Source organism: Scomber japonicus, chromosome 12 (assembly GCF_027409825.1).
Source record: "Scomber japonicus isolate fScoJap1 chromosome 12, fScoJap1.pri, whole genome shotgun sequence".
Lineage (NCBI taxonomy): Eukaryota > Metazoa > Chordata > Actinopteri > Scombriformes > Scombridae > Scomber > Scomber japonicus.
Window position 1 is genome coordinate 26,237,347 of NC_070589.1, and position 26,298 is coordinate 26,263,644.

At 39.5% G+C, this 26,298-nt stretch overlaps 1 protein-coding gene across 1 annotated transcript in view; it reads left to right on the top strand.

The window, feature by feature from the left end:
- The window catches only part of kirrel1b (kirre like nephrin family adhesion molecule 1b), a 69,308-nt gene that overhangs the window by 31,548 nt on the left and 11,462 nt on the right, over positions 1-26,298 (top strand). The window contains exons 2-8 of the mRNA XM_053329815.1: positions 14,696-14,845; positions 19,440-19,589; positions 20,594-20,751; positions 23,544-23,694; positions 24,352-24,457; positions 25,262-25,410; positions 25,748-25,875. Coding sequence (XP_053185790.1) covers positions 14,696-14,845; positions 19,440-19,589; positions 20,594-20,751; positions 23,544-23,694; positions 24,352-24,457; positions 25,262-25,410; positions 25,748-25,875 — 992 coding nt within the window. The remainder of the gene's footprint in view (positions 1-14,695; positions 14,846-19,439; positions 19,590-20,593; positions 20,752-23,543; positions 23,695-24,351; positions 24,458-25,261; positions 25,411-25,747; positions 25,876-26,298) is intronic.

Here is a 26,298-nt window from a genome sequence, read left to right on the forward strand (position 1 = left end):
TCAAAGACTCTAGTAGCTGAGGTATCTTGCACTTACATCAAACAAAAAAAAAAGTGATGAATGTTGAATGCTGTTGGGCTGTGAAGTTCTGACAAAAAAAAGGCCTCCAACGCACAGCTTTGGCAGGCTTTCACACCCTCTCAATGCAGCTCTATTATATCTTTGCATTAAGAAGTGTAGGAACTGCAAGAAAAAAAAAAGTCAGGCAGTAGCTGTGGGAGAAGAGGGGAATTTTAAGTGAATTTTTGAAATGCACGGGGAAAAAATAAATGCAAATTAGGTGTGTTTCCATCAGCCGAGTTGAAGAAAATAGATTGAATTTCCACACAGACTTTCAAGAACTGATTTCTGTTTTGCAAGTTGTTATCATGCTTTCGTGTTGGATGGTGTAAGTGATATTTCATGCTTTCATTTTCAAGATGGAAATCAAGGAATGCACTTTGCATACTATAAGGCATCTCGACTACAGCTACACTGGCGGTTTATTCATAGTAGAGAGTAGAGACAACATGTTTTTTTTTCCGGGGAGGTCACGGTTAACACAGAGCAGAGCTTTTTACCCTGCAGAGATTTCTTCTATATTTTTACCTTATGAGCAGAAAACTTGATCTTTACATTCAGCTTTTCCAGCTCTTGGAAGGCAGCCCAGCTCTTGTTCCTGCTACATAACTGAAGTAACTGTGAAAATTAACTTATTAACAATTCGATTAAACCGCATGCACATTTCATTCGTGTGGCAGGAGCACTGCTGAGTCTTCCTTCAACTCTCCTTTTTTTTTCCACCCATCGTCATTAACATAAAAGTATCCTGATCTGTGTTTGCAGCTGAGCTTTTGTCCTCTTGTTCACAGGGCTACTGCGAGGTTATTTCTCTTCACCGTTTCACTTCACAGCAGAATCTCATCTCCTCTGCTTCAGTGGAGTTCACATCACCAATTCTTATTGAAGGGGAAATCACACAGCCATTGCTGAGCGAGGTCGTTATTTGGATAATGACTAATCTGCTCCCGACTTAATTCCATCCCTGTGATCCGACGTCCAGGTTGGAGTCAGAGGATGTGGCTAATGATGTGGCTGCAGCATTGTCTGGGAATGCAGAGCATATATGCATGTACACACACACACACACACACACACACACACACACACACACACACACACACACACATATAAAAGAGTTACGTATTTGCAGACATTCACTCGTAAGTCACTCACTTGCTCACACACTGTAAGCACTTGTATGAGTTGTATTTAATTGTTACGCATTGACACACATGTTAACCCCACAAACTATGATTTTCCTCTTAAATCCCCCCTTAAGGAAACATTTTAACACATTATTCTGCAATGTCACATAAGTACTGCTTTCATTCCAGCGCTTCATTGCTCACTTTCAGTGGAATTCAAGCATAAAACTTCATTCTTTATGGCTGTCCCAATACATCAGACAGAGAAAATGTAGATGTGTTGCTATTGTTTTCAAGATGTCATATTTAATATATATCTGAAAAGCGTGGAGTTTTGACTCCATCGTGAGTCTGTGAGATCTGAACAATGCGTGGTCGCACAACATCCATTTGAGTTCAATGTAAAGTTTTCCATTAGTTTATCTTAATGAATCTAATTAATCACCAACTATTTTGAAAATCAATGAGTCATGTTAGGTCTTTTTTTTCAATTTCTCTTGTTCCTCCTTTCCAAATTTGAATATTTGCCATTTTCTTGAGTGTTGGTCAGGAAAAATCAAGACATCATTCAGAACTTTTGGAAACTTTGATCAACATTTTGACATTTCAGAAATGAAACAATTGAAGAAAATCAACAAATGGATCAGTACAAAAAACAATTATTTGCACCCCTGGTTTATATGTTAATGAATTAAACGTGTGAAAGGAGTTGGTCACAGAGCATCATCACCCAACTCTGCTTCTCTACACTTTTTTGTCTATTTCAGCTCATAGTTTTGGTTTTTCTGTTTTGTTGAGTCACAGCTTTCTCATCAACTCTTTCTAACAGCAACAGAAGCTCCAATAAAGCCACTTTACCTGCCAGGTGCTAACCAGCAGCTTTGCTGTCATGTAGTCAACTTTTACTAACGCATTAGCTTTAACAACTTTATATGGCAAAAATATGTCACGGCTCTTTTATTTTTACTCAAGTAGGTGAAAAAATCTAAAGCATCACATTCAAGCTGTGTCTATTATAATAAACAACACAGATATCATGATTCTTTATCCATCTTAAGAGACCTAAATATCCCAACCTCCCATGTTGACATAATCAGTTATATGTTTTTCTACTTACATTGTATACCACCAGTGTAACAAGTGTTAAAATGTAAAGATTAAAACAACTTTAGAGAAACTTGAGTTCAGCCAACAACCAATAGCCTCACTTAAGCTGAGAAGATGTTGAATAGTATGCAGTAATTATAGTTTAAAAGTGACTAACTGTTGGGATTGATACAGTTATTAACATTATGCTACCCTTAACCTTAACCTTAACCCTAGTGTACAGCACTTGGTCAACTTTGGTTGTTTTAAACTGCTTAACAAATAAAGTTGGATTGAACTGGATAACCCTAGTCATCACAATATGTCTAAATCCAATCCTTATCTTAACCTTAACTCGAGATCCAGCCAAACTGTCCTCATCTTACAAAAATGTCCTCACTCTCAAGGCTTCACATTTGTCCTCACAAAGATAGAAGTACAAGAAAACACACACACACACACAGACACACATATTCATCCATGCACTTGGTCTAATTTCTATCAAATGCAACATTCACAGCATTGACCTGCTCACTCATACGCATTGCTCTCACATGCACCAAAAACCACACATCCACACTAACACACAAACATAACCCCCCCCTCTCTCCTCACACACACACACACACACACACACACATACACAATTGCCCTCCTCTTCTCACATGCTTTTTCACTCTGTGCTCATTTGGTGATGTTAATGCTTGCAGACATGTACAGTGTGCTCTAACAGTGGAGGGAGGGAAGGGTGTGTGTGTGTTTGTGTTTTAACGCGCGCGTGTGTGTGTGTGGGGTGTGTATGTGCGAATGCGAGCGTGCGTACATGTGTGTGTACTTACCGCTCTTAAAAACCAATTAACAGCGCACAGCAGCAGCCACCCCCCCCCCTCTTCCAAATGAAGAGGTGAATTAAACATCACCAAGACCAGATGGAAAGAAATCAGAGAGAGAAAGAGAGAGGGATGAATAATTGAAGACAGAAGAGATCATAAAAAAGGGGAAATAAAACTGAAATAAGAGATGAAATGAAATGTAAGAAAGCAGAAGTCAATTAGAGAGACTGAGAGAGAGCTGCAGGGAAAAGCAGATAGGAAGAGAGGGGAGGGATTGCAGTGTGTGTATGTGTTTATGTGTGTGTTTATGTGTGTGTTTGGGAGCATGTTTGGCAGTATGTGCACACAGTGTTTATGTGTCTCTCTCCTGCCAGTTTTCAGGCAAAGAGTCAAACTATAGACAACCCAGTTGTTTGAAGTCCACAGCGGCATAATCAGGTTGGTTTCAGCACAGCGATGATTAGACGACGCTGTCTTTAACAAAGCCCAACTTCAATGCCACTCCAACACCATTCTGCATGAGTGTGTTTCTATATATGAGAGAGAGAGAGAGAGAGAGAGAGGGAGAGAGAGAGAGAGAGAGAGAGAGAGAGAGAGAGAGAGAGAGAGAGGGAGAGAGAGGGAGAGAGAGAGAGAGAGAGAGAGAGAGAGAGAGAGAGAAACCTGTGAGCTGTGTGCCAGTTTCCCAAAAGCGATTTGCAAGCACTGCCTACATGCGTTTCACAAATGGTGGCAGCGTCATGTTTCACTAATTATTGTGGTTCGCAAACTTGTGGATAATTCTGCGGTTCATAGATCTGTGTGCATGGATCTCAGAGTCTGCTGTCTGTTTTGATTAGTGAGAAAAAAGTCAGAAAGGGAAAGCCACACACTCATGACTCCAATGCATTTTTTAAAACAAAGTCACGGCAGTTGAGAGTGTGTGAGTGTGTGGCTGTGTGTTTTTTCTTATGTCTGCCCGCAAGCCAACACCTCACTAGAGTCCCTGTACTTTTTTTTCCTAGTTTTTTTTCTGTTTTTGTTTTGATTTGTGAAGCATGAGAAGAAAAAATCTCACATTTTTGCACATTTTGGTGAAATAGACCTCTGCCCTGCATTTGTTACTTTATGCCATATAGTAGTAAAATCATCATTCATACTCATACTTGTAAAATCAGTCTACACTACATCTACATATTTTAAAAGTAATAATAGAAGAAAGGATACAAGACATATCTTTTTCATCTTGAAGGGCAAATTCTAGTTGATCACAGCTTTGGTCTTATTTACTTTCTCTCAGTTATCTCATTCCTGTCAGTAATAAAAAGGATTGTACTCATCAAGTTCTTTACTGAGATCTGGGGACGTAGCAAAGGTTTACAAGAGCAAGAAAAAAAACAGCAGTCAGGTGATGCTACAGGTTGTGGAGGAGACAAAGGCAAACAGTACATTACCCCAACTGTACTGTCTTCTCGCCTCAGCTTTGATGTCGGCTTCTTGCCATTATTATGAGCTCACACAGTTTTCTTGTACAGTTGAGGATTGTTACTAATAAATCTGAGTGCACGGTGGAGTCTGAATCTGTTGCTCAGGAGCTCATTCAGCAACAGATTCAGACCTCCCCGCTGCTCAAGAGAATGCTACAAAAGATCCTCACATAATGCACCCTGAACTATTTTACATGCACTATGTATTTATTGTACCTTTTACATGCACTTTTATCTATATACTCATTGTGCTTTTATCCTGGGTTCTAGCAATGCTGAGGGTGGGTGGGTGTGTTCATATGTATTTTTAGGTATTTAGTGTACTGTATTGCTGCTTTGACATTTTAAATTTCCTCTCAGGGATTAATAAAGTAAATCTATCTATCTATCTATCTATCTATCTATCTATCTATCTATCTATCTATCTATCTATCTATCTATCTATCTATCAGACATGAAGTGGCTTATTGAGTGTTATTTGCTAAACATTTGTCTTGATTTAAACATATCGGATCATCTGGTCACAAGACACAAGTTGCAATAAACTAGAATCATGCTTTTAAAACTTTTTGCACCTTGACAGATTTTTCTGTAATCACCATTGTTCTTTTTATTTCCACTTTCCTTCTCTATATGCTTTGGCAACACACATGTGCACTATTTCACATGCCAAAAGTGGAAAATGGACTTGAAAAAAATTGGAGTTAAAGTGTGAATAAGAGACAAGCAGCACCGCATCTATTATCCTTATTTTCTTTTGGGGAGTTTTGGGAGTGTAATTGAGTAAATGTGTGTGTGATTGAGCACATTTAGACTTGAGTGTATGTTCACCTCTGCAGGCGCTTGTGTAGTTTGTGTAATATGTGTGTCGTTATTGTCCCTGCCAAAGTATTTTGTATATATGGGCACATGATGAATCATGCGTGCGGTTGTCTGTGTAACTTTGTGCAGTGTCAGTGTGAGTATGAGATTGTGGATACTCATTGGTAATTGCCCCTGGATGAGTTTGTGAGAGGGTGTGTGTGTGTGTGCCTCTGTGTGAGTTTGTGTGTGTGTGTGATTTCCAATAACTGCTTGGTTTGCTCAGCGTCACGCTGCTCCTCTGCTCTGCTGGAAGTGTTTGTGAGGGGAAATAAAAGCAGTGTAAGGAGGCGAGGGGGACACTGGGAAATCACTGAGCTACTGTTTACAGCAAACACCGAGCGAGCCGGGACTCACAGCGACAAAGTTATGATCCCTTCGTCAGCCCCTCTGTGTCTGTCTCACTGACTCCTTCACTGTCTTTCTGCCAGCTTTTGTCTTTGTCTGTGTCATTTTAATGCTGTGTTCTTCAGGTACATGAATGTTACATGAACTGCATTTCCCGAAACATCAAAATAAGCAAGGCGTCAGTGAACACACCGTCTCAAAGAATGATGCAGTCACCCCTTACGGCCAATCAGAGACAAACAGGTCACTGCATTCTGACCTTTGCTTGTAAATGACTGGAGGGACACATGGCTTTGTAATGTGGCAGAAAACAGATTATTTTTCTGTTGTATGTTTTATGCATCTAGCCCTCCTGTTTACTCCACTGTAGATGTTAATGGACTGTAAATGCATTTATATAAGTAAGTTAAACACAAAGGAATCATTCAAATGGCAAACATCAATTATAAAACAGTTCCAAAAAGATGCATTTAAACATTGCTTGTATGCACATGTACTCTATCAAACTCTTTTCTCCTTTCTGATTATACAACCTTCTTTCATTCTGCTATTTTTTCCTGCTAGTCTTTTTTCTCATCTATAAGCTGCATTTAAAATTGGGCTGAACTGATGGGGGTCGTGTTGTTTCTGTTTCATCTGGGAGACGATGAAATATGACCCAGAAAGACTAGTTTGAGTAATAGATCAATGAGTCTGAAGGCCTACGAGGCGCCATAACACTGCACAGCTGTTATAATATCAGACAGGATTTAACACCTCTTGAAAGTTATTATACTGCGACAGACATGCTGTTATGTTTCAGCAAGACTAATGTGCAGAAAACTGTAAAAATATGATTATATTGAATAGTAATGTACCAGGAATTTGATTGGCAACGTCTTGCCCAAAGCAAAACAATTGCAACAAAAAGTCAACCCACATTAAACTTTTTTTGATAGATCGTCCCCGCTGTGCCAACAAGTGGTCTCATTGAAATGAATGAGTAGGCTGCACAGTCTTATTGTCTGCCTGAATGGAAGATTTACAAGATGGTGAGGCAGGCAAGAGTCAAAACTACAGAAAGGCAGTCCAAACATGCAAAGAGATTGAACAAGGAGGAGACAAAAAGCAAAAGTCCAATAAACAAGCAAGGTCTAAAACAGGCAGGTAACAGATGAGCAGAACAATGATACAGAGGATAGAAAGCACAACATGAAGCACACAGCAAATTAACAATGCGGCACAGAACAATGGAAGTGAACAGGTGTAAGTAATGAGTGGCTGATAGGGGATTGAATTGCAGGTGAGTAGTGGGCGGAGTAGGCCAGTATAGGTAAGTGCAGGACTAATGAGAAGTGGGAACAGGTGTGTAGATGAGGAAAGGCGGGGAAGTTTGAGGGCATCTGATGGAGGAAGGTTGAGGATGGCAAGTCTATGGAACTGGAGGAAATTGCATGACCTGGGAGAAGTGAGCAGGCAGACAAAGAGAAATGCAGAGGGCAGAGGGCAGAGGGGATGAGAGAGTTTGGGGCCGAGGAGCAGATTGTGACAATGTCTCATGCGTGTTGAAATTTAGTGTTCAAAAAATGTTAGAGAAAGTTTGAATTTATAGTGCTGCTCTTCATGTTTTCATCCCAAGATGAATTGAAAGTAATCCACTCTTTTGTATAGTGCACCAACTAATTGTTGAAATTATGATAAAGGCTGAAATCTAACATAAGTGATATTTTATTACAGTTGAAAAGTCTAAAGCCTCTTTCTACTGTACTTTTTGTGCAATGTGATCGAACTGAGCCAGTATTTATTCAGAAAATGAAAATATTTAGAACATAATCATAGAATAGAATAGAAAAAAGTGTTTTGTCCATGATGGTGGAAAGTTGCCTTTGGCTCACCAATAACAGACATACAGGAGACAGAAATTACATAAACACTGTATAATCCATAAAACGACATAAAATCATTCTTAAAATACATCAGATATGTAAGGTATAAAAATACAAGTGCATAACAGTCCCTGTGTGCGTATTGATAATTTGGAAGTGTTTAAAATATGAATTGCATTTGGGATAAAAGACTTCTTCTAAATATTCCTGGTTGCCAAGGGAACTCTCCCAGTGCTCAAAAGCTCAAACTACCCAGAGAGAGTTTCCCACTTATAAAAGTCTCTAAATTTTTGTTTGTAATGTTGAAGAATTCTATTGAATCATTTTAGTGTATTTTCACATTTCCACTCAAGTTTTTAACGGCAATAATAATTTAGAAGATGTCACAAAAATGCTTGTATTGAATCTAAGGAGGACTTAATGATTTTATTTTCAGCTAACAGTGGTCTCTCTCCATCCTCGCTTTTTCTCATGATTCTTTTCTGTTCTTCTGTGACCCCCCCCCCCCCCCCCCCCACACACACACACACACACACACACACACACACACTGACACAGACACTATTTCACTCTCTTTCCTCTCTCTCATGCAAACACCTTTTTTCACTCGCCCATCCACACTTTGCCCTTTGCTGCCTTTTCAGAAATGGCAAATATATGCACACAGCATACACAGCACAACAATGACAGATATGTATGCAGGCATGCGTGTAAACACAGACAATACATGCACACACGCACGCACACAGACACACACACACACACACACACATATATAAAACACACATAGACACAGCATGCTCTATCCTGCCTGAGAGTGGTGTGTGTGGTAGTTGAAATGGGAGCGAGCTGTAGCCCGGGGGCAGAGCTGGGACATGAATACACGGAGAGGGTCAGCATGGCAGTTTGGGGGGGCGGGGGTTATGAGGATGAAGGCTTCAGGGTGTGTAGGACTTCAGTTTAGGGTTACAAACCTCACAAACTGTCCTTTCATTTCTACATAGGAAAGGTCTGTTGCAGGACTTTGTTTTGGGCTTTTGGGTGGCCATATTGGATGCCTGATAGGATGACAAGATTGAGGCATTTAAAATATCTTTCATTTGTGGTGCATTTCTTCTGTTTACTGCACAATAATCATGATGAAAGATAAAATGATTGTTGCTGTGATAATGTTTCAGAGTTGTCTGACTGCTGACAAAGTGTTTTTATGTTTTACAAAGGCGCTGTCTGAATTCCTTTCTTTTCATCTTAACCTGAACTCCAACAATAGCAGTGCATGAGATCTAATTTGATTTGAGTGAACAGAGAAGACATTTAGCCTAGAACGCTAGAAATGACAGTTATGTTATGAGAAGCTGGCTGTTGCTTGAAAGACTAGTTCAGAAATTCATGTAGCCTTGCTTTCTCTTTTCTCTTTTTTCCCTTTCTTTCTGAACCCTGAACCAATAAGAACCTATGTTACCTGATAATATTCACCTCTATCACCACAAAAGACACCGGCATATCCTTATGTTCACCCACTGCACTGCTGTTTGTTGCACCTTACTTGTCACAATCCTTAACTGTCTTGTCTTTCTCATTGATGATGATCAAAGCTTAATAAAAGCAGCGATACTATCAAACTGACTCCCACGATTGACAGCTGCTGCTCTTTCACTACTTCTTCTATTGCAACTTTCATCCTGAAAAAGAAATGAGCAACAATCATTTGTGAAAATACCTGAAACCAACCTTTGTTTATGCTTACCGACAAGAGCCTGTTCAAATTATGATTGCTGTCTGTCCCCCATTTCTCCCATAGACAATGTTTTATGAGTCATCGTTGGAGCTTGAATGGGCATGAAGCTCTCCTGAATGAGTCATCAGTACTAAAGATGAGGAAATGCATTAGAAAATATTTGGTTCTTTGATAAAGTGTTTTAAAAAAAACTTTGGGGGGAAGAATTATCTATTACTCCCATGGTGCATTTCTGCAACACACATCTAAGCACCAACCCTGGTAAAGCTGAACTGATGACACAATGTGCAACATCAGTGTAGTTTTGGATTCTGAGTCAATTTTGGATTTTTTTTTCTCATAAAAACAAAGTCGTGTTTTGTTCACAAATTCAACAACAAAGTGTTTAATTCACTACAGCTTTGATATGCATGACTGACTGTATTCAAAACATATGAGAAAAAGGGGCTCATGGGTATTGTAGTGTTTAGACCCGACTGCTGTACCAAACTGAAGGAAAAGAAAACATGATTTTTCAATAAGGAAGTTGCAAACAACAAACAAAAAAATAACAGAAAATCTGAAAAACACATCTGGAACCAGTGACTCCGAACACTTAGCAACACTAGAGAGCATCAAAGTGCCTGTAGGGAGGTCAGATGGATGTGTTGACACAAGACACCACTCATCATTTCACATGTTTAAATCTGATCTATCCATCCACTATGCAGACGTTGTCCCTTTATAATAACACCACCAGATTTCCTCCCATTTGCTCCCATCATGATTATTTAGGAGAACAGCCTCTTTTCTCACAACTCTGGCTTTGAGTTCTGAGCAGGTTTAGGTATAAAACCCAATGAGGTTAAAGAGAGCTCATCGTCTATAGGTTAAAACAAGACTGGTGCATGCTGCCTATTTTTTGAAAGTTTAAAGATGTATGACTTTACTGTCCATTCACCCAGATTTCAACTTACTACCTCTACTCTATGCCAAGAATGTGAATTTTATCCACTGAATATAAATAGTTGAGCTCATGTTTAATTAAATATATAGACTTCTATTTTAAAAACACAGTATGATGTGGATGAGTTAACTTTAAAACTTAAGTTTATAACTAAATAAAAGGGTAGTTAGATATGACTTGTATTGATGTGTAATGAATTGTACGCTCAGTCAAATGTAACAGTGGAGAAAGTGGACAAAGTGAATTAGGGAAACGAACGGTTAATATGTTTGGACACTGAGGCTGTTATTACAAAAGCCTGTCTATTGTACCACTGGGTCATTATGCAATATGAGAGAGAGAGAGAGACAGAAAGAGAGAGAGAGGAAGAGAGGATGTAGGCCTACCTAACAACATCCCTCAGGGTAATGATGCAGGGAGGTAAAAATGAAGAGAAGGGAGAGAAAAAAAGAAGGGAGAGGAAGAATGAGGAGGCTGTAAAGACAGACAATGGAGTAGAAAGACAGGATAAGTGAAAAGGTGAGAATAGAAAAGAGAAGAATAGGAAGAAGCACTGAAAAAGGAAATGTATGATCAGAGGGAAGAGAACAGACGTAGTGGAGAGCTAGAGGTAAAGAGGTGAGAAAGGAATGGAGGAAAGAAAAATGATGGAGAGATGAGAGAAAGAGAAACAAAGAGATGTATTGAGAGAAAAATAATGACGTGTTAAAAGATAGAAAGGGGATGAGATTGTTTGCTGAGAAAAAAGAAAAAGAAAGACAGGAAAAGAGAAAATGAGGATTGAAAGCATATGAAAAAAGAAAAGAGGATGACAGGATAGAAAAAGTTAAATAAACGGAAGAGAAGAAAAGGGAGAAAAAGTGAGAAAGAAGAAAAAGAAAGGGAAAGTAGAAATGCAAAAAAAGAAAGAAAGAGGGGAGGAGGGAAGGAGGAGAGAAGCGAGTGAGTACACGGGAGAGGAAATAGATGGGGGATTTGAAAGTGGAGAGGGCGGGAGGGAGGGAGTTATAGAGGGGGGCGAGATAGAGAAGGAGTGTGTGTGTGTGTGTGTGTGTGTGTGTGTGTGTATGTGTGTGTGTGTGTATGTGTGTGTATGTGTGTTGGGGGGAGGGGGGGGGGGGGGGGGTATCCCGTAGGGTTAATTACATCTCTGTTCTCTGTCAGTGCGGCTCTCTCCTCCGCAATCTGAGTCCCTGTTGCAGGCTGACAGGCCACACACACACACATACGCACATACACAAATTTGCACACTAATATATAGTCACACACTCACAAATGCACACACACACACACACACACACACACACACACACACACACACGAATATCATGTCACACAGACAGAAATGTTCTCTGTCTCCTCCTTTATGTCCTTCTGTCACAATTTCATCTTCATCACTCTGTCTCTCAAACATACACACACACACATACACACACACACACACATCCGAGTCGGTCCCAGGAGAACATGTGTTGTTCTGTATGGAGTTATACACGAATAAGAGGGCCCTTACTCATAATAGCTGTTAATTTTGCATAAATCATGCATAACATGACCCACATGTAAATCACTCATGTCAGCAGGATATCACATCCCAGCAGCGTCTTCTTCTTCTCTGTGGGAAGCAGCAGCAGCAGCTTCCATTTTCACTGTTTTGTCTTTGTGTCTACGGATTCGACTTGAAACAACTTGAAAGAGAGGAAGATGCAAGCCTGGAAACATCACAATCAGTTATTAATGCGATAAAAAGTGGATATTTTGGCTCCTTCATCAGGGTTGTTTAACTCATTAATAAGAAATAAAGTCGTTTTTTGACATTCCTCGTTTATATAACGGACTAAGAAGAAATGTAGATCAACCTTTTTAAAGTATTCATTATGTAATATAAGTTTTAATAAGTCTAACATAGATTTTTATCCATTTTTTTGAGTGAACAGTTGATACCTGATTTTAGCAAACCTCTTTATCTGCTTGAACATGTTGGTTTGATGTTGGATGAATTCCAGCTGTTATTTTTTGTAGCACCTGCCTTCCTGAAAATCAGCGTGAAAACGTGTTCAAGGTGGTTGAAAATTCACAGTATGGAAAGAGAGTGATAATGAGTGACAATGATGACAGTTTTACTTGTAAACACAAAGATTGACTTGTACCACTCACTCAGCATTTAACATCTTGGAGCTGCATTGCATTGTGGCCTATTGGTACCATTGTGTAGATTACTGCCTGTTTGACTGCTTGAAGAGTATCCTGTGGCCTGAAGTCAAAGGTCAAAAGTTGCTGGCATAAATAAAGACATTGACAGCAGTGTAACTTCTGTCCTTGCACTGTAAAAGTTCCGAAAGCACATTTTCTTTTCTGTGACCATGTATTTTGTTGGCATTTCTGCCTCTCTTTGACATTATGCAGTTGGGAGGGACAGGAAAGGTGATGCTAATTCAAGCTGGACCTGTTTGACTGTTTAAACCTCAGAGTGTAATAAGAAGCCAGTGCACTTTAATTTGGGGAGCTGACATCAAAGGTAATTCAGTTAAATGTAACTGATAAATAAAATAAAATGAATAAATATATAAATGATTAGTGTTTAAAGAAGTTCAGAAGAAGTTGGAGGAACTCATAGCATCACTAAAATGTCCAAGAGAAAAAAAAGGTCTGAGAGAAGATTTGAACCTCACTGACCTCACTCCAGAAGAAGATGGTTAACCCTGGAGCCACAACAACAAAAGCTTTTTGGCTATCATAAAAAAACAGTTTTAAAAGTATATTATAAAAGAATTGAAGCAATATCTCAACATCATCTTTTTAAAGAATGTTGTGAGGATAAGAAAAGGAAAAACACAACAAAACAACAGCTACTTTGAGAATAATAAAGTGTTTTAAGACAGATTTTTCATTTATCTTCAAAAGGACTCAGCTTACAGTCACAGCAGTTGTCTTCTTGATGTAGTATGCAAAAGGAAAGTTGATGAAACATCAAAGTGCCTCTTGTGAAGTCTGAAGATTCTTGCCTTCAATGAAGGAGGCCTCCTCACAAATAACATGACAGGTCATGTAATCCTCCTGACAAATCAGTAAATCTCCCTGTTGTTTGCACCTTTGTGGATGAATCCCACTGAGACGTGTCCCTCAGAGCCACGGCCTGCTTTATTAACCAGTTTTGCCTTAATTAGCTAATAGGATTGTTTTAACCATGATCCAAGAACAGAATAGCCCACGGGAAGACAAACACCAGCTCTGTGGAAGTGTGCGTGTGTGCGTGCACGCACACATGTTTTTATATGTGTGCCTGTGTGTATTATCAGCTTTGTGACTCAATGTGCAATTAGATGTGCATGAAATACTCAGTGAGGTGTGTGTGCGTGTGTATGAGTGCATAAATTAGGTGTGATTCAGTGTATGTGTGCAGGAGCTTCTGTTTGTATAACATTCAGTGCTCAGTGTGTGTGCTCATGCACGTGCATGTGCATGTGTCATCTAAAGCACCACTGTCTCCTTCTCTGCCTTAATTAACAAGCCTTCTTGCAAGACTTTCTCTGGAATATGAAACAATTTTACCTGATGATGCAAACGGCTGAAAACAGAGCTGGGTTAGTGCCTCGCCTTCTCACCTGACACATTCTCTTTATGCGAGAGCGTTAATGTATGCCTGCGCTACACTTGTAGTTTTTATATCCGTGTATTTTAGTGGTGCTGTAATAGCCAAAAGGCTTATTTTGCTGGAGGAAATGTGTGTGTGTAAGCAAAATCCTTTGTACTGTGTGATGAAAAAGAGCAGGCTATATCACAGCCTGGCAATGATGTTCTTGCTACACAAGCATGCACACACACATCCATGCACGCACACACACTTTCATTAGCACATACCCAAGAAGAGGCGACATAAGTCCTTGTAAAGTCCAGGGAAAATCTTGAAAAGGGGGCAAGAAAGAAAGGAAACAGAAGCAGAAAACACAGAGGACTGACAAATATGCAAATTATAGTGACTGAGCTCCAAATCTAGTTAAAAAGACCAATGATTAAAATGATTTGATGAAATAAAATATAGGAATCCTCCTATGTCTCGCTTTGCCTCTGCAACCAGCCAATGCATATGTGGGTAAATGCAAGCAATTCAATTCAAAACTTTACTCTCCCACTAGAGAAACACTCTCAATAAAAACACACAATAAAAAATGACAATAAAAACACCATATAGATAATAAAAACATAACAAATCACCTCAGCAGCCACTATATAGATGAGCACAAGTCGATCAGACCAGAGAGGGACTGTGTAGCTCGATACAGTCCAATAAAAGATGGCAGCTCATTGCCAGGTCACAATGAAAGGAACTTAAAATTGATTTTATTCTCTGTCCCTCTGTTGCAGTGTGGTGTGTCCACTTCTCCCAGGAGCCTGCAGACCAGTCAGTGGTACTTGGAGAACGGGTGGTGTTGTCCTGCGTGGTCTTCAACTACAGTGGCATCGTCCAGTGGACCAAGGACGGCCTGGCCCTTGGCATCGGAGAGGGTCTGAGAGGTGAGGGAGGGGGGGGAAAAATCCTTTTGTGAAGAAGGGAGAAACCTTGCAGCTCGACCAAGCTGTGGGGATCAAAGTGAAGTAAAGAAGGGGAATAACTCAGCTACGGTTTTGGTTCAGTTTTGACTGTAAGAACCTTGACAAAAGCTATTATGGCTGAAAAGTGTAGGGGTTTTTTAACATTAAGGGAATGAACACTGTACCAAGAGAGAGAGTTGAGAGCCAAGAGGCGTGTGAGTGACAATCTGGGCAAAAATGAGTCCTGTATATCATGCTGAATTAGAGAAAATCCCTCACACTGCTGACAAAAGCAGACGCACATTCGCATTTACATTTTAAGCCGACACGCACATCCAGAATGACTTACTGTGAGTGCAACAGTAGAATACGCTTCATTTTAGAGACGGGTAAGCATCACACGCAACCAAAAGTAAGGAGAGTCAAAGGGTCGAAGCAACAAAAGAAATGGGATGATCGGAAGAAATTCAGAGGTGAAAAATTAAATAAGAGGCTCCATGTTGTAAAAATATTCAAACAAGCTTTTGACCAGCATGGCTTCCTGAGGGCAGATATTGACTTTTATTCTTCGGTCATGACACATTTTGGTAATATATTTCAAGAATGAAACAATCTCTCAGACTTGTAAGTGTTGAACCGTGTTGAACCATGGGTCTGCCTCTGCTATAGCATTGAGAAGCTTCATTTAAATGTGAAGTACTTAAACTTAAATACTGCTTTTATCAGTTCTAAAATAAATATGTAATCAGACAAGTTTAACAACACAGATATTTTGAATACTAATGTGTAAGATCTGTCTTTTTTTTAAATTGGGTTTAAAGTCTTCATCCAACAGCATCTTTGATGTTTGTTTTTCAGTCTTCATGGTGGTAGTGTTTTGAGTGCTGATGATACAAGAACAAGGACTCAGACTAACATATTATGCCAAATCCATATTTTTGTTGTGTTCATTTCAAACATACCGCTGCAGCTACAAAGCCTGTTTCTTCTTCATGTTTTCTGAAGAAATACGTACTAGACAAACACTGCATTACCTGCCTGAAACCTTATTTTCATTCAGTGATAAAGGGTAAAAAAAAATCTACATTTATTTACATAAAAAAATGTCACAGATATTTACTTTACCGAGCAATATATTACCATACTCAACGAAATAACTGAAAAAAAACAAGTACATTAGCACTCACATACTTTGTGCCCTTTAAGCTCTAAACCTCACATCACACTTATCATCATAGTGTAAATTCATTCCCAGAGAACGACAGATACTGTATAGCACACAAACACTTCACATAGCCTACACACCCACACACACACACATTCAGTTAACTCGACACACACACACACACACACACACACACACACACACACACACACAAAACAGAGACACATACACACAGTCACACAAGTGATAATCTGACATGTGATGTGAATCTTGTGTTCAACTCAATTTAATTTCCAGGTTCAGTAAAGGTCAGCATGTTTCTGTCTTTTTTTAATACACACACACACAGGCACCCACGTACGCATGCACACACATACGCACGCACGCACACACACCCTTTATTTCCTGCTCCTCTGTCTTTCAAAACCAGTTCTATCACCGCTTACTTTTATTTCCTAGATCCCCTCCATTGCTTTTCATTTGTCTTCCTCTGCTTTCTACTCTTCTTCGCTCATGCCTCTCTCCTCCCTCCTCCTCTCTGTCGGTAATGCTCTCTTTGTCCTTGTAGCCTCTTTGCCAGCGTACTTCTAGTGACAAACACGCCAGCGTTTGATCAACACGTTGTCCTCTTTGTCTCTTTTTCTCAGCTTTTCTTCCATTCATCATCACCATCCATCCATTTTTTATCTTTAAATTGCTTGTGCTGCCATTCCTCCCTTCATCCATGACATGTAGTCCCTCGTTCTTCTTCTTCTCTTGTTTATATTGTATTTCAGATGTATGTTGAAAACTCTATAGGTTGTGCATATTTGCCAAAATTATTCTATTTCTATTTAAAGGTGCAATGTGTAGAATTTAGTGGCATCTACTAGAACAGACTTGGCAGAAATGGAATATAATATCCATAAGTCTGTTTTCATTAGTGTAAAATCCCACGAAAATAAGAATCATTGTGTTTTCGTTACCTTAGAATGAGCCCTTTATATCTACATAAGGTGCAGGTCTCCTTCCATGGAGCCTACCATGTTGCACCGCCATGTTTCTACAGAAGCCCAGAACGGACAAACCAAACACTAGCTCTAGAGAGGACCTTTTGCATTTTTTTGTGAGTTTCTTGGCCACTATAGGTTCTCCTATGCAGTTGGAAAGGGAGGGGGAGGGGAGGGGAGGAGAATTCAGTTTGTTGCAATCTGCAACCTCACTGGCAGATGCCACAACATCCTATACACTGTTTTTTTAATGAATATAGGAATAATGTTAATGTAAACCCATCTAATGAGGTGTTGTATGTATGAGATATAAGAGGTGTTGTTAAATTCCCTTTGTGATTTTCATGCTGCTGTTAATGACAGTGTAGGCGTGCAGATTGTACAGTAAAATCACACCTGCAGTTTTCACACACACAGGAGGTCTGTGTTCATCCATCGACTAAAAGAGCTTCTCAATATAATATAAATAATATAAATATAAAGAAAACCCGTTAATGTGATCATGATCTATGTACAGTCACATGTATGTATCATGTTTATGTGCATCAATGCTAATTAGTGAAAGACAATGCTCTCACCACCTGCAGGCATTAGTGGTGGCAGTTTATTGTTCGTCCTCAACCTCCTCCTCCTTCTTCTTCTCCTTCTCCTTCTCCCTGGGGAGCTTTCACCTCTGTGGTTGCTATGCTGCGAGGTGCTGGAGTGGATGATGTAATCTCCACTAATACTTTTGTCCCCCACCCCATCCCATCCACCCCCACCCTCCTCCTCCTCCTCTCCGCACCCGGACTGCCTGCCTGCCTGCCTGCCTGCCTCCCTCCCTGCCTGCCTGCCTGCCTTTGCCATCTGAATCCATGATGTCATGTTAGGATTGGGCACGGAGGATCAATGAGTGCCCCCTAGTGGGACGTCACGCTCAATTATGTCTTTGTCTGGGAGGCGAGGGTTCAAACAGAGAGAATGGGGGGGTGTTGTAATAGGAACGGCACTGCCTGTAGTTGTGCAGTTTGTGTATCATACAGAAATTGATGTGGCATCATTGTATGTGTGGCGATGTTTGATGAGTGTTCATGCAAAAGCCCTTCAGCTGTTTATCTGACTGTGTTACTGTACTGCTGTGTGTGTTTATGTGTGCACTCCTCTATGGATTACCTTCCCCCTGTGTTGTTTGTGTAAAAGAAATACTTTCATGATCTCTAGATATGCATCTGCAAACAGGTTTTTAAAACTACCTAAAAAGATATTAAGTATATTAAGATAGAAATTTAAAAAACATCTCTATTCATTTTCATATAAATAGAGATCCTGTTTACTACTCTACTGTCTCTGATTGATGCAATGCAATTCAGCTTCAGTTTTTCAATTTCATAAGAGATTTAACATTTGCTTTGTCTTGCAAATAAGTCAGATATGTCGGTCCTCTGGTACATAGGAAAGGATGGGACAGACACACAGTAGTTAACATTAAAGAAAAGAAGATAATGAGATGAGTCATTATTGTTTGAAACAGCTTTTGCTTCTTGTTACATAAACTGTATGACACACATTTTGATAGCTGGTAATTGAAAGGGTTGGTTCACCAAAATGACTAAGTACAGTAAATATATACCCTCATTTACCTCTTGTGGAATCCACCCATGCAGATAGTTTTGGTTTTATTTGTGGAGGTGTTTCAGATTTAAAATGTTGTTTTAGCTGTTCTCATCATTGAGCATTCAACAGTATCACCTCTGTACAGCAAAAGTGTCCCAGATACACCATTAAAACTGTTCACAGTATGTTCTGTGGATTATTCATTTTGGTGAAGCAACACTTAAAATTCACAAAATTCCTTTCCAATTAATATTATCTGTATTTTTTCCAGTCTAGAGCTGAAGTATTGTCAATGATGCTGTGTCTAACCTTAACCCTAACCCTAACCCCAAATGTATAGCTATACATTATTCATATGAAAAAATATTGCAATTTGTGAAACTATTCCAGCTTTATAAAGTCACCCTGCACAAACTGAATTTGTAGTTTTCTCTAGTTCGATTTCCAGTACACAGAAATTAAAACTTCTATTCCAAAACCTCTAAATTATTTATTTTTTTACAGTACTGTACCTGAAGCTCATCACTCAGTGTTTCTAAAATAAAGATGATATTATTCTCAGACACAGATCTTTTGTGAAGGCAGTGCTATTATGATGACTCATTGCTGTAATAGTAGTCTGTAATGTGCCAGCAATATTTGTAAAACAGTAGGTCATGTTTTCCACGTGGTACACTTATTTTTCTGACCTGCAAATAAACCCTGGTATGATGCATGACTTACAGTAGAGCTGATCCAGAAAGTCTAACAAATACATGAATCACACACGTTTTTATACTATTTGATTTGGCGTCTGTTTAACTGCAAACCTGTTGTGTGTCTCCCGCAGCCTGGCCCAGGTATCGCATACAGCGGGCTCTGGACATCGGCCAGTTCAACTTGGAGATCTCCAATGCCGAGCTGTCCGATGACTCTCTGTATGAGTGTCAGGCCACGGAGGCCGCCCTCCGCTCCAGGAGGGCCAAACTCAATGTACTCGGTAAGTGGACTACAGCTGCAGACACAGAGGGGTCATATTTCCGATATATATTTCAGATTTTCTTTTTTTACCAGTTCAGTTTGAGCAAACAATCTTCCGCAGTGGCTGGAGATGATAATGAAATCATCTCATGATCAATTAAGACGTGCAGATGTTAATTTTCATAGCTAATTGAACTGGCTCTACTCTACTGACTTTATTCGAAGCGTTATTCTTGCAGTAATCTTTGTCTTTCCCCATCTGTTTCTGTTAGACAAATGACTGTACTGTACTGTGCTGTAGTCATGGTGTTTGTTCATTTTGGAGCTGTACTTTTGCCCTAAATGTTGCAACAAACACACACTAGAGGATCAGAAGGTACAAGAATGCAACGACCCCCGCAACGTTACAGGCAGAGAGATTTGTATGCCAAGTTTGTGTCTCACAGTTTTGGGGGGAACTGCATGTGGAGAAGTAAAGGAGAAACACCCTCCACTCAAAAACCAGACTATTCATCTCCTGTGCTTTTTGCTTATGTACAATCAAATGGACAGAAACACTTAAATAAAGATGTATGGGGTGTTTAAAAGGCCAAATCATATATATTTAATTATTTAAGCTCTTTTGCATGTACAGGAACTAGAGTAATGTATATAGTAACATACCATTTATTTCCCAGATCTTTAAAATTAGACACAAAAAAGGTCAAACACCAATCATTTAATGAGGAACATGCTGGATAGCAGATTTGGATATTACAACACCATAGTAAAGGCTTTATCTAGACTCCCCACAAATCAGGATAATTTTACTACAGTATTAACTATGCTTTTATCACCAAAGTGTAAATTTTTAAGGAGCATAAAAAACAGCCCTGTTATTAGTCTAATGGTAGTGTGGTTTTGAGGGAATCCAAAGGTTTTTTTTAGACTAAGTAGCAGATTTTCTCATGGGTTCACATTAGTTCTCAACGTCATAATAAAGGCAGAACCATAAATGAATGTTTTTGTGTGTCCGTCCTCCAGTCCCCCCTGAGGACCCAGTGGTCGAGGGAACCCCAGAGCTCCTGCTCATGGCTGGTACTCCATACAACCTGACCTGTATGACCCGCGGGGCTAAGCCTGCAGCGCACATCCAGTGGACCAAGGACGGAGTCGCTGTGGAGGGGGCCTACCAGTCTACGGTGAGTCACACACACATGCACACATGCAGCTAATAGCAAACACGTGCACAATCCAAGAGTCACGCAACATAAAACACACATAAAGCCATATTAGTTCACTAAATGAGATCTGTATCTCATGTGCCTAATGGAGGCTTAAGGGTTTGTAGCAGAAATTCTAGTACAATAGGAGTACAATGTGTTCCTCGGTAGGAGCCCGATGTGTTTGTTTGTTTGTTTATATGCTTTTTGCCACGGGCGCTGTGAGGGGGAATTACTGTATGCACACCTCAGGAGTCCTGCATTAGAGAAATACAGTGTGCAGTGCAGTTAGCATAACAAAGAGACACACAACGGCAATGCACAACCTAATTTCTTGATTGACAAAATTATCACAAATGGAACCATAGTTACCAAGTATTTGAGCTGGAAATTATGGTTTTTTTTTCATGATTACAAAGTGCAGATCCTCACCAGCTAACAAGATGGCTTAATGTGCACTGAGGAGACTGAGGAGATTTTAGCCATTTGTGAACCATTTCATGCAGTATTTGCTTTCAAAAGTGGAAAAACCAACAGGGTACAATCATTGAAATGATCACTGCATCACTCCATCACTACTCCATCACTTCTAAACTACAATTTGCCAGTTTTGTGAAATGTTTTAACATTTCTGACAAAGCCATTTCTGCTGGGTTAAAAAAAAAGGCCAACCAGCTACAGCTCAGTCGTAGGCTACATCAGAAAACTGTAATGTCCCAAAACCCCCCAAAACCCATCATGTCCTGACAAAGATCTGACTTGTGTCTAACTGTGGTCTATTTGAGTAAAAATTGTGGCTTTGGAGTAAGTGTGCAGGCGTTAAAACTGGAATGTTATGCTAAAATGAGCTACGTCAAATCAGAACATGTCAAAATTGAATTTCCCAGCCTAGCATTTCATCCATGTGTCATTTAATAAACACACACAGTCACATGATAAATGAAATGTGCTGCACTCTCTGAAAGCCAAAAATGGAAGATTTATTATATAAAATCTAAGTCATGACAGTTTAGTCTTACATCTTTCATCAGATGACTGAATGTCACAAGACCAAAATGTGAGTGTCACGCTCTTCATTTATCTGTCCCACATACACTCCTCTCATTTGAGCACAGTGTGTTGTTTCAGACACAGTTTTTATGCCTATTTTTTTAAATTCCTGTGTGTTTTATTTGTTGTTTATCTTTGATTTATTTATTGATTTGTACCTGTGAGGCTCTTTCTGACTGGTAACTGTGAAAGGTGCTGTACAAGTTAACTTTACTTATGAGATCTCAGTAATTATTTTCATTTCATTGATTTTAAAGCAGAATATAAGACAATACGTTTCAGAGTCAGATATAAACTAATGATACTTGCATGTTTTTTGACATTGTATGAACTTTTGGTATTTCAGCAAACTCTGTAAACATGAAAAGATGATCACCTGCACAACCACAAATGTATTCAAATAGATGATGTTTTTATCTCATTCAGGTCTTTATCTGATCTGATTGATCCACTGTTCAATCATTGCTATTCTATAGCCTTGCATCTATGTGTGATGTACATTATCTCACTGCCTGAATAAGCTTCATGTTCACATTTTCAACCTCTCACACTGAAGAACTGAAGACACACACACACACACACACACACGTACATACACTATAAATGCAGCAACTGTACTAGGTGACATTTGCACATACACGGTCATACATTTTGCACTTTTTCACCCACATTCACACTCTCCTAACGCTCCCATATATTCTCCTACACACATGAAATTATGCCCGCAAGCATACACACACACACACACACACACACACACACACACACACAGAGAGACACAGACACATAGACACACACTCACATATGCACACTCATGCTTTCATATGCACACAGAAGCAGCAGCAAACACTGACTCACACACTCAAACACAGATGTTTTTACATCTTTTTCAGCCAGTTTTATGCCCCCCACACATGCTCATACATATTACATGCTGCTCTTATGTTACTGAGTTACTGACCATGCATTTACACCATTGTGAAGGCTGTACACACTTTTTTGACAGATTTTGTAGTTGCATCGCAAAAATCATCCCACCTCTTCAATCAAACAAGAATGGAAATGTTGTTCTTATTCTGCAGAAGATATTTTCTACCTCAGGTGTATGGTTTAAGGATTATTTCCACTTTTGAGTAATCTATCAATTATTTTCCATTCAATAAAGTAATACTTTGGTTTGGGACTTAATGAATTAACTACACTTTCAACACTTCTATGTTTCTTTCCAGCTTGCGTTCTGGGCTCTTATTTAATGCAAAGCCCAACGCTATCATGAAATCAAATGAAGTTAATTGAACAAACATTTTGTATGATGCTACCTTCCTTTGCATTAACATTAAACTTTTGAATTATGAGGATAGAGAACAAGAATGTGGGTTTCCATAAGATGTCTCATGTTGAAATCCTCCTTTCAGTCTTCTACTTGCACCACCTCTCCACATGTTGTTGCTTGTGCTTTTTCATACCTTCAATTTTCTAATTTATTTTATTAATTTAATTATCTTGGCTCACTTAATAACCCTCCTATATTTCTCTCCCTTCTCTTTTCCTTCCTCTCTCTTTTTTCTCCCATGATACTCTTTGCTATCTCCTTTTTTCATCCTTTTCTTCTTCCACGGTGCTCCTCCTCTTCTTCTTTGATCTTTTTCCGTTGGCTCCTCTCCCTTAATTCAACCCACCACTCTTCCTACAAACCCCCTCTCCTCTTCCCTCTCTCATAGGAGGTGCTGCCGGACAGGAAGAGGGTGACGACCAGGAGCTACCTGCCAATCACGCCGGTTGACACTGACAGCAGCAGCAACTTCACCTGTGTGGCCAGCAACCCGGCAGTGCCGATGGGCAAACGAGCCACTGTAACCCTCAACGTCCATCGTATGTTGCTTTTTTTCACCCTCTGTTGGTTAGGGTGTAAATGTTTGTAGGTGGGACTGTTCGTAGGGGAGCTGTTTTACTGTTGACATGCAGCGAAATCACTCTATAATTTTAATCATCTGCCCCTGCATTTGTCAACTTGGGCAGCCTCTATTTTTCATCGTTCTAAACCCTGGACTGGTTCCACATTTGATTTAGCTGTTGTCACTGATTTGGCACAAATTTTGAGGCCTATAATTTTCACCTAAAGTTGATTTTTCTTCAACATCTGGAAAACTGGAAACCCTTGTTTGAAATGGTTTTTAGTTGTGTCCCTCAGGAAATAAACTATATAAATATACTGCTCACAAAGAAACTGTAGTTTGAATTTTCAATCAAGATGATTGATATGTTTTTCATACCCACTGTAGTTACTAATTACTGGGAGAAAAACTGCAGTAACAGTAGATGTCGAACCAGTGGTGTTTAAGGGCAGGGGCTGTACAGAAGTGCGGCTTTGGAACACAAGATGTTATTGTGGCTTTCATACGTTGTGTGACTTATTTGTGTGGGAATCAATCTTAATGCTGATTGCCACAGCTGAAACACTCCAGGCATTCAAGCCGTCATTCAGTTTATCTTGAGTTAAACACTGATTATGTTTGTTTTCCTGTGCAGATCCTCCCACAGTGACCCTGTCCATCGAGCCTCGTTCTGTGCTGGAGGGCGAGAGAGTCACCTTTACCTGCCAGGCCACTGCTAACCCACCCATCATGGGCTACAGGTTTGGAGGAAATCTTTCAGAATTTCACCCAAGTTTATTTATTTTTTTAAATCTAGACATATATATAATATACTAACTTCAAATAAGCAATATGTTATAATATTTACTTTACCTGTATGGTTGCAGTTCAAGGTGTGATGGACTTGATGCTGGCTCTGCAGTGCAACATCAAGAGCCAGATTGCAAATCTGTTAAATGCCAATAGGTTTTCTTTTGTCTATTCTAATCTGCTTGTAACCACCCTCTGTAGGCAATTGTGATTTCTGCTTACAGAACAGAATTGATGAAAGTATTGAACATTTGCACAATTAAGCATAGACTTTTATCCTAAGTGACAGTCCTGAAGCACTGAAATGGCTATATGCTGTGCTTGAACAGCATACTTTATAATCTGAGGTTGAGACTCCACTAGAGGGTCCCAATATGGGACCTCTGCCAAGTACTTAGTCACTAAGCCTATTGAGTGTACATTAAAATGTCATCTAATCGCAGATGTGCAATATGGTTATATGATTTTGAGTTAGATGTCTGGCAAGATACAGTAAAGATGATAGATGAAGGGGCATTCATTTTTCTAACTTACAATCATTCCCTCAAGCTCTGACAGACAAGTTTTATTAATGTTAGTTTAATAGCATTAACTTATAATGTACAAAAAACACACATTGATAAATTGTGGAAATCTAACATTTGGATCATTATCAAAAACCCATTATGTTTTCAAGATCTCCAGGTGACAAATTAACATAACAATGATTTTTGATGTGTGATAACTTGTTAAATGGTGAAGTGTTTCTCTATCAGGTGGGCTAAAGGTGGCGTGCTGCTGGAGGGCGCCAGGGAGAGTGTGTTTGTCACCACGGCAGATCATTCCTTCTTCACCGAGCCCGTGTCCTGTCAGGTTTTCAACGCCGTGGGGAACACCAACGTCAGCATCCTGGTGGACGTCCACTGTGAGTAGAGGAAAACATTCCTGAGTCATCTTCAGTATACATGTATTATCTATTAATGTCAGCTCAGTTATGCTTTATTATATATAGAAATAAAAGCCATGAAAGGAAAGAAGAAAAATGTTTGTTATAGTAAAATAAATAAAGAATAAAGACAGTTTGTGTGATATAAAAATTACTAAAGAGAATTTGCATGAACACTTATTTAATACGTATTTGAAGAAGAAGACTGGAACTTGGGAGTAAATTTGTGGAAAAAGTTTAAAACCTCTGTTTTCTAAGATGAAGGCTTGGTGATCATTAAGTCTGTTTTCTGGTATTTTAACTCTCTCTCTATCAGTTGGTCCCATCCTGGTGGTGGAGCCCAGACCAGTTACGGTGGATGTGGACTCTGACGTCACACTGAACTGCAAGTGGTCTGGAAACCCTCCTCTCACCCTCACCTGGACCAAAAAGGGCTCCAGTATGGTGAGAACAAACCGTCAAAACTTACTATGAGACCTTTGAGATTTAAATGTATTGTCTAATTATTGTTCTATTTTTTTGGAGGCATATCAGATTTGATCATCTATACAGAAAGAAAGTGATCCAGACCCCATTCTTGTATAGACCTACGAGTAAATCCTCTAGAAAAACCCATATTAACGTCTAAGACCCAGACTTCATAAATGTTTGCTTAGTTGTAAAGCAAGCGGTTAGTAGTAAGGCTCCGTCTCCATATCTTAAATCTTTAATTCATGCCTAACAAGTTAAGAAAAGCTCCAGTAAAAAACTAATGGAGCCTGCTGAGTAAATCAACATGTTTTATGAATTAAATATAGATCTTCCTCCCTCCCTCCCTCTTTTCCCCGTCTGTCTATCTCTGCTCTCAACCTCATGAACCTATCCTGT